The sequence below is a fragment of the Myotis nattereri genome, assembly GCF_964212035.1.
Source record: "Myotis nattereri genome assembly, chromosome: 9".
NCBI classification, from domain to species: domain Eukaryota; kingdom Metazoa; phylum Chordata; class Mammalia; order Chiroptera; family Vespertilionidae; genus Myotis; species Myotis nattereri.
In genome coordinates this window covers 61,188,267-61,198,179 of record NC_138084.1, presented here as the reverse complement: position 1 = coordinate 61,198,179, position 9,913 = coordinate 61,188,267, and the positions used below count along the sequence as shown (strand labels likewise).

The window sequence follows — 9,913 nt, the reverse complement described above, 5'->3', positions numbered from 1 at the left end:
CGAACTGTGACCTCCTGGTTCATCGGTCGATTCTCAACCACTGAGCAACCCCGGCTGAGCCCTCTTTATTCTGACCCAGACTTTTGCAGGGGTCACGCAGAACTCATATTCCCAGGTGGCCTCTGAAGAGGCAATGAAGATAAAATGGTCATGACCGCTAACTGAACTCTGAGTATATGGCAGGCACTGTTAAAGGATGGTCTAACTGCTAGACTCACACGCATTAGCTACTAAGGCCCCTACCGCAATCTGTGCAGTGGGCACAGGAACCCAGTTTGTAGATGAGGAATCGGAGAGAGGGAGTCCACTTGCTCAAACTCCCCTGATTTGTAGTGAGTGACAGAACTAGGCTTTGAACCTGCTTAGTGTCAAACTTAATCCTTTTCATCTCAGAGGTACACATGAAACCGGGGACATACGCTGTTGCGGGGGATGCGGATTCATCTGCTCTCAGCAGTGGTTTTGGAGCTCTGTCAGAAACATCATAGTGGTATGACAGAGATGATGGGAAAAATAGTTTTATCCAATCAGCTCCAATACAATTGCATTGTCAGCAGATCAGCCACATGCTCCAAAATGTTTTTTTCCCACTGCTAGTAAACCTCGTTTTATCATCTCACTATTTTCAGTGAATATAATGGTGTTTTGCAAATTTGACTTTGCCCCAGAGCTCCAACGATTCATTCTTTCTTCCTTTCTTCCTTTTTTCCTTTCTTCTTCCTTTCTCTCCAATGATTATTAAGAGCGTCCAGTGGGGGGCGCACACGAAGCAACCAGGAGGAAGTGGGGAGGGACAGGAGGAAGCAAGATCCAGAAACCCTCAAAGGACCCTCAGCCACCGAAGCCTTAGCAACAAGGCCTCCGGTTGCAGGGCTCTGGGACCCGGCATGTCGAGGGGCTGGTCCTCCATCTCAGGGTGTGGAGCACTGCGCTCTGTGCCCACCGACCGGTGCCGCTGACCCAGGCCTGCGCAGCCCTTTCCTGCCTCTCCTGTTCCTAAAGACAACCATCGCGACCATGTCTGCCAGCTTGGCGCAGAGTCCGGGCAGCCCTCCCTCCAGGCGCTCAGCTCCCCGCCGCCCGGCGCCGTGGGCTCCACGTGGTCCACAACCGTCCGGTCCTGCCCGCGTTTCCACCGCTCATAGCGCTCGGGCTGCAGGAGGCGCACGAACACGTCCATGGAAAAGCTCACCCGGGCCTCCCCGCAGCTGCACTGAGAGGCCACTTTGCCATAGTCGACCCATCGCGGGGTGGCAAAGTTGGTGGCCTCCGCACAGTGGAAGCCATGGTGGAAGCCAGCGTGGTAGCCATAGGGAAAGGTCACCATGAACTCTCCAGCCTCCTGAGTGATGCGGCTGAACGGGACCCCGTTCTCCTTGAGGACAGTGGGCGAGATGAGGGCCACCTTGTGCCGCAGGAAGGCCTGGCAGCCCCGAGAGCTGCCCGGGAAAAGCTCCCTGGCCAGGCGCTCCAGGCGCGGGCCGTGCTCTGGGGGCACCGCGTACCACGTTTTGGGCTCCCCGAAGTGCAGGTAGTTGATGCTGTAAAGGTCCATGTCCTCCTAGTGCCCAGCGACACTCCACACTCCTGCTCCAGTAGGTACTGAATGGTTCCCAGCGTTTTTATCACATATACAGTCACTGATTTTTTTTAATGACATAATTTGGTTCTATAAAGGTTTCTTCAAATATTTTCACTCCAAATCCTCAAAATCCTAGGTGCCTGGGTCAGATACTTTCAGCTTTTCCCCAAAACCTGGGGATTTTTCCTGGAACACCAACCCCCGCCACCTGCTGGACAGGAGTGGACATTGCAATGCTATGGACTCCTGGTTTTGAGTTTCTTAGCTAGGCCTGCTCTGTCTGTGGATTCCATGTAAACAATATATTTTTGAAATATATTTTTTCACACTGGATGAAAGGTCATTATTTTAAATCTTAGAGTCTAGATGCCACGTTCCTCAGATGCTATGGTTTTAAATTAATAAGCACCAAACTCCCCAAATCCCAAAGTCTGCTCTGAATACAGCTAAGGTTGCTAGAGAACTGCATGAAGCAACTATTATCGAACACATAAATATTAACCACCACAACAAAATAACATCTCACCTATGTCACACAGCACCACCTATTCGAACTAGAACTCTTTAGCAACCACAATTCTAAAAATATCTCCCAGCTTGCCAATTCATTCAGAAACGACATCCAAGATTCAGCAGAAAACAAACGGGATACTTTCATTGACAGTTCATTACAAAATATTAGTATGATGTGAATGAAAAAATAACTTTATTCAATCAGGTCCAACGTAATTGATCAACCACATGCTCCAAAATGTTCTTTATCACTGCTAGTAAACCTTGTTTTATCATCTCACTAAAGAAAACTATTTTCAGTGAAAGTATTTCTTTGAAAGCTGAATATGAAAATACACAAAACTCCATAAATGCCTCAATAAACTGAAAATTTGACCAAATAAAATAAAAAAAAATAATCACCAAAAAAAAAAGGTAAAGATTTAAACATTTTAGACTCCACTTTAAATGTAAATAGTCTTGTCCTAACAGTTTGGCTCAGTGGATTAGAGGTTCTCAACCTGTGGGTCGCGACCATCAGAAAACAAATATAGCATTTCAGATATTTACATTACGATTCATAACAGTAGCAAAATTACAGTTATGAAGAAGCAACGAAAATAATTTTATGGTTGGGGGGCACCACAACATGAGGAATTGCATGAAAGGGTCGCGGCATTAGGAAGGTTGAGAACCACTGGTAGAGCATCAGCCTGTGGACTGAAGGGTCCCAGGTTCGATTCCTGTCAAGGGCACATGCCCCGGTTGGGGGCTCAATCCCCAGTAGGGGGCATGCAGGAGGCAGCCAATCAATGATTCTCTCTCATCATTGATGTTTCTATTTCTCTCTCCCTCTTCCTTCCTCTCTGAAATCAATAAAGAACTATATTTTAAATGTAAATAGTCTTGCTTTAATCTCTTTTGAACATTTTTTTTGCCAATCCTTAATTCTTTTTTTAAAAATAATTCTTTATTGTTGAAAATATTACATATGTCCCCTTTTGTCCCCCATTAACCCCCTCCAGCCCACCCGCTGCCCCAGGCCCTTACCACCCCATATATGCATGGCCTCATCTGTGTCCATGGGCCATGCATATATGCATACAAGGTCCTGGTTGATTACTCCCACCCACCCTCCCCCTCCTTCCCTCTGAGATTCCACACACTGTTCCATGCTTTCATGTCTCTGGATCCACTCCATTCATCAGTTTATTTTGTTACTTAGATTCCACGTATGAGTGAGATCATGTGATACTTGTCTTTCTCTGACTGACTTATTTCACTTCACATGATACTCTCCAGGTCCCTCCATGCTGTCTCGTATGTCAAATCAAATTACTCGTATGTCAAATCAAAAAGTGAACGAGTGAGACACGGGATGCTGGGCTGATGTTGTGGCGTTCACTGTGACGTTCGCTGTGCCAACTAGTGGTGGGGTATCTGAAGCTGGCTCCTAACCCGAATTTTAGCTCGCAACTCAAAGCAAAATATCGGCCGAGAGAGGGCTCGTATCTCGAAAAACTCGTTAGTCGGGACACTCGTAAGTCAAGGCCCCACTGTGTGTGTATATATATATGCTTAACCAATGGACACAGACAACAGGGGGGTGAGGGCATGAGTGGGGGGAAAGGGGGGTAATGTGGAGATAAGGACACAGATGTAATCAATAAATATTAAACAATAAAAAAAATTTTTAAAAAAAGGATCGAGGAATAAAAAGGCAATTGTCCAAAAATATGAAATCTCAATTTTACATGAAAGTTTTCCAAGATCCAAAAATATGTTTTCCCTTTGGACTCAACCTCAAAATGAAGCAGCATGGATTGCAGGTCTGGCTCTATGTGTTTCATCAAAAATTTAATTCACTCAGCACCATCCCTATACAATCTGTCAACATCCTCCAAAACCATTTATGTCCAACTCTGGTCTACTCCTTCAGTTTCCCATAAAATAAAAAGATTTTTTTTTCTTCATAAAAATCTTCCTTTAACAGCCTTGGCCAAGTAGCTTAGATGGTTAGAGCATCATCCTGATATGACCAAGGTTTCAGGTTCAATCTCTGGTCAGGGCACATACAAGAGGCAACCTATGAATGCATCAAGAAGTGGAACAACAAATCTCTCTCTCTCTCTCTCTCCCTCTGTCTCTCTAAATATCAACAAACAACAATTTAAAAACATTTTCTTTAAAACTTTTAACATGACAACATAGCAAAACTAGCTGAAGATATAGGTGCATATGTATATGTCTGTATATGTATATGTGTGTATATATATATATTTATTTTTAATGAAATAAATGCATATATTCAATTTTAACTTAGGAGAAATGGAAACTCCATCTATCACAACTTCTAAGGTAAAAGTAAAAAATGTTCCCACAATGAAAAACTAAATGCTTTAAACTTTTAACAGAGAAAGTTCTCTCTTTCTATCAATTTCACATTTAACAAGAAAAAAAGAGAGAATGGAATAATACATAGCCTACCTTCCACTAATCTGAAAGTGCTTTCTCACTTGGAGCCATCCTAAAAGGGAATAGGCTGATGGGCCAGTAACATTTTAATCCAATCAGGCATATCCTAATCCAATCCCATGGCTCCTCACTGTAATTCAAAATAGAATTAAACTTAAAATTAAAAGCCACAAAAGATGAGGATCCAGTGATATTTCTAGTCAGGAAAGAGAAAGATGAGAAACTCCAGCTAGATAATTTCACGTAATCATTTATTCAAATAAATATGAAATATGGCTCAGTGGTTGAGCATTGATCTATGAATCAGGAGGTCACAGTTTGATTCCTGGTCAGGGCACATGACCAGATTGCGGGTTCGATCCCCCATGTGGGGCATACCGGAGCAGCCAATCAATGATTCTCTCTCATCGTTGGTGTTTCTATCTCTTTCTTCCTCTCCTTTCCTCTCTGAAATAAATAAAAATATATTTTTAAAAAATATGAATTGAGTGATTAGAATGCTTAAGGTATTGAGACAGCTTCAATAGAGAATTTTAAAAAATCAAGACTTAGACTGTTTTGAAAAAATGTTCATTTCCATAGGGAAGATAAGACAGGTACAGAAATAGCACTAATTGATAAGTTGGATTTGAATACTGACTGCGATATTTACTAAGTGGTGACAGTAGTTCCTCCTTATCCATGGGGGTTCTAAGACCCCCAGTGAATGCCCAAAATCATGAATAGGTATACTTTTTATTTTCCTAGACATATCTATAGTAAAGTTTATTTATAAACTAGAGGCCCAGTGCACGACATTCCTAAACTCAGGGGGAAGGGGGAGGGGGGGAAGGGGTCCCCTCAGCCTGGCCTGCACCCTTTAGCAGTCGGGGAAGCCCTCAGGAGATGTCCAACTTGCTTAACACCACCGCACTCGCCAACCATCAGCCGGCTTTTGGGAGTGCAGTGACCACCAGGGGGTATCTCCTGCATTGAGCATTTGGCCCCTGGTGGTCAGTGCATGTCATAGCGACCAGCTATTCCGCTGTCCTCTTGATTTGCATATTACCTTTTTATTATATACTAGAGGCCCAGTGCACAAAAATTTGTGCACTCCTGGGAGGGAGGTCCCTCAGCCCAGCCTGTGGCCTCTCACAGTCTGGGACCCCTTGGCATTTTAATTATGATGTGTCTTGGTGCAGTCCTCTTTGGATGCCTTTTGTTTGGGGTTCTCTGCGCTTCCTCTTTCTGGACTTGTAAGTCTATTTCTTTCACCAGGTAGGGGAAGTTTTCTGTCATTATTTCTTCAAATATGTTTTCAATATCTTGCTCTCTCTCTTCTTCTGGTACCCCCATAATTCGGATGTTGGTATGCTTGAAGTTATCCCAGAGGCTCCTTACACTATCTTCATATTTTTGGATTCTTTTTTCTTTTTGCTTTTCCGGTTGGGTGTTTTTTGCTTCTTCGTATTTCAAATCTTTGACTTGATTCTTGTGATCCTCTAGTCTGCTGTTGGAACTCTGTATAATATTCTTTATTTCAGTCAGTGTATGCTTAATTTCTAGTTGGTCCTTTTCCATAACCTTGAGTGTCTCACTAGATTTCTTGAGGGTCTCACTAAATTTATTGGTGGTTTCTAGGAAATTTTTGAAAAACCTTAAAAGTGTGGTTTTGAACTCTATATGCAGTAGTTTGCTTTCCTCCATTTCTGTCATTTGGGACCTATTTCTTTGTCTCTGCATTTTTTATGCTTCCCTGTGTTGATAGAGTATCTTTCTGTGCTAGGTGTCCTATAGTGCCCAATGGCTCAGTCTCCCCAATTACCTGAGGTGGACACTCTTGGTGCACCCCTTTGTGGGCTTTGTGCACATTCACATAAAGAATGGCAACTCCTTTCTCACAGCAGATGTAGTATAAGAGTCCAGAGGTAGAGTTCTTGCAGACAATGCAGGAGTCACAGGCTCACGGTGGCTCCCGACCACCTCTGGCAGACAAAAAATAAGGAAAGCAAAACTTATTTCTTCACAAATACGCAGTCCAGTGCAGTGTGCTCCTCACAGCTGCCCATTCATCTCTGTTTGTTTCAAGATCCTTCATTGCTTGGGGCTCCTAGAGGGAGTGGTACTGATGGTGTAGGGCAGTGATGGTGAAACTATGACACGTGTGTCAGAGGTGACACACGAACTCATTCTTTTGGTTGATTTTACTTTGTTAAATGGCATTTATATAAAATAAATATCAAAAATATAAGTCTTTGTTTTGCTATGGTTGCAAATATCAAAAAATTTCTATATGTGACATGGCACCAGAGTTAAGTTAGGGTTTTTCAAAATGATGACATGCCGAGCTCAAAAGGTTCGCCATCAATGGTGGAGGGGGGACCCAACAAAGGCTAAGATATATTTCTTCTCCCAGCAGGAACCTCTCTTCCCAGGTGTGTGGACCTGATATTGAGAGTTCTGTCCCAATTCCCTGCTTCCCAACCAGTCCTACTCTGTATTGAGGATGAAGAGGGGAAAGGAAGGAAGAAGCAAATCAATAAAAAGGGACAGGGAGAAGAGCCCTTCAATGTACGTAGATGCCAAAGACTTCTGTTGGGAAGTTCTCTGTCAACTCCAATCAACTAAGCCACACTGGCCAGAGTTATTCTCATCTTTTTAGGTTAGGGGTCAACAAAGCACAACGCATGGGCCAACACGTCATCTCACTCCCAGTTTTTGTGGATAAAGTTTTATTGGAGCGTAACTCTACTCATTCATGTATGTATAGTCTGTGGCAGCTTTCATGCTACAGTGGCGGAACTAAAAATATTTATTATCTGGCCATTTGCAGAAAAACTTTGCCAACTTTTTACCAGCCACAAAATATTTATTTCTGAAGTCATGATAGATAAGTGTGCTGTCCTTCTAAAATCAAAGTTTTTCTGTGGTAGGGAATGGGCCCAAGCTATGTACTCTGAGTTGACTCTTGAATGTGGGTGTTACGCTGTTACTAAAAGAACAAGAAGATTCGGGCCTCTCACTTTGATCTACACACACATCGTTTTAGATTTCCCTGGGAGAAAGCCAGGGTGACCTCAAATGAGATTGGGGTGATTTTTATCTGTGTTTTAGAGCAGAACCCGGTGCTGCACAACTTGAAGCTTCATCGAGAATGTTTTGGAAGCAAGTGTAGGACAGGCTCTAAAATGACCTCTTTTTCTGAAGCTGATTCTTTGTAAGAATGCCTTGTACTTGGCTCACAGAATGTCTGAGAGGTTCTGTTCCTTTGGTGTGTGGATAGGGGTTGACCTTGGCCATGTGGCTCAGTTCCTGAGACTGGCCCTTTGCTGTTCTTCCCACCTACTATTCATAGTTCTTTGGATTGTGCCGAATTGCTTCCAAAATACTTCAAAAACGAAGCTGGGGACAGGAGAGCATGATTGGAGCAGGGCCTCGGACACTGTCTTTTCTATGCAGACTTGGTTTTGCTGGAAGCAGTGAAGTGTAGGGAGCTTTCGAGGTAAACAGAGACCTTGGTTTGTGTATATCATTACTCCTCTCCGGTTGTGTGACGTTGGGCTAATTAATAGCTAGGACCAACAGAGGGCTGGCTACTGCAATGGAATAATGCAGGTATTAGCTCCTGCTAGTGGGAGTTTGGGGTAAACATTCCATAACTACACATGACTCTAAAAGTGTGGAAACGGGCCCCTCTTTTCCATGTAAGAGTTCTAATGCTAGAGTGGATCATTGCCCCCAATTCTTCATCCCACCTTCTATGCCCGGGACTTTGCACTTCCTTCCAGTAGAGGTGCAGCCTACTTCCCCACCTGGTGTGGTTGGCATCAACCATGTGACTTCCTTAAGCCAACAAAGATGTCCCTTTTGTGTTTGGTGATTGCCACGAGAAGAATGTAAGTGGCTAGTCCACTGGTCCAAGGAGGTTGAGAGTCATGTGGAAGAGACCTGGACCCCCTGGAGGCTCAAGCTAAGCCCAGCTGAGCCGTACCACACTCAGTTATCCAGCAGACAGCTTACAGACATGCAAACACAGAGTATGTTTTTGTTTTAGCCACTGAGTTAGGTTGCCAGCTTTCGTGTGGCAAGAGCTATCTGATGCAGCTATGTTTCAACCCTCATGGAAACCACAGTTGGTAGCTGTTCAACAGTGGCATGCACTAGCCCCATACCACATGCTGCAAACATAGACCCAGACAAAAATATATTTTCTGTCAATAGGAGTCCACAGACTTGTGCCAGAAAAAGAAAGAGATAATTATGGTAAAGCAAGAGAGCAGTGGTGATGGTAGTAAGCCTGATGCATTACTGGAACACCGAAGGGTGGCTAGACCTGGGGTGAGGGCCCAGCCATAGAGTTTCCTGGAGGTCATATGTGAGCTAAGAAGCACAGTAGACATTGCCCGAGTGAATAAGGCGGTGGGGTGAACATTGCCATTATTTATCATCACACGGGAAAGTCTGGTAAATAATTCTTAGGCTTTGGTGCAATCCTATGATGTCCTTGATTTCATGATATTAATATTAACTTTTAATGAGCCCCTCACCATCTCTTTGTGTTCTGGTTCATAATCATTAGTGATTGGCCCAGTGGGGTACCTGGAAGTTACTGGTTCTATATGGAAGTCGAGACTCATGGTTCTAGAGGGCTGGGCCTGTGGTTGATGAGCTGTGATAGTGCTGAGTCAGCTGCTGGAGGTTATTCAATGGAAAAGCTATGCTTTCTACCTTCCTTTGTGCAGCTCAGTAGATTCTTTAGTGGAGCTGATGAGACCAAAGGCATGAGTTCAGTCCCCTGCAAGGATCAGTTAGATTCACCGTTTGAAACTCATTATTCTGAGGTAAGGTTTCAGGTAGTAGCTGGAGTTGGTAGGGATAGAAAACGGATTGCATTACTCTTTGAGGACACGCCCAAGATGCTGATAGCGGCAGATTGCTGAGTTTGCAGTGCTGTTAGGGGGTTTTCACATGACTTTATTAGACTCCTAATTTGTAGATGAGTAAAGGGAAGCTCAGGGGTTTTACTTGTGCAAGGCTATGTGACTGCTTGTAGAGAAGCTATGAGCCAGCCTGCCCGGACTCAAAGGCTGTGCTGTTTGTAAGCCACTCGAGGGCAGGGTTTCTCATCTTTGGCTGAAATTGGAAATTGAATTGACATTTAGGGCCCGTCAGTGCTTTGTTGTGGGGGTCTGTCCTGTGCTTTGTAAGACATTCAGCAGGATCTCTGATCACTTCCCACTGGATGTTCCCTTCCCCAGTCATGGCAACCAAAAATGTCTCCAGATATTGCCAGGGGTCCCCTGGGGGACAGAATTGCCCCTGAGTGAGGACCATGCTCTATGTCAGGGTTGGGGAATGCCAGCCTGAGGGTCATATAAGACCCAG

At 44.1% G+C, this 9,913-nt stretch overlaps 1 protein-coding gene across 1 annotated transcript; it reads right to left on the bottom strand.

Annotated features, from left to right (window-relative positions):
* Nucleotides 1-820: 820 nt before the first annotated feature.
* Nucleotides 821-9,165, bottom strand: LOC308525548 (lysine-specific demethylase 4D-like; the record flags this gene model as incomplete). Its single annotated transcript, XM_081100338.1, has 2 exons — nucleotides 821-1,561; nucleotides 9,076-9,165. 2 exons carry the CDS (start codon nucleotides 9,163-9,165, stop codon nucleotides 821-823), a joined length of 831 nt encoding a protein of 276 aa, XP_080956464.1.
* Nucleotides 9,166-9,913: the final 748 nt, after the last annotated feature.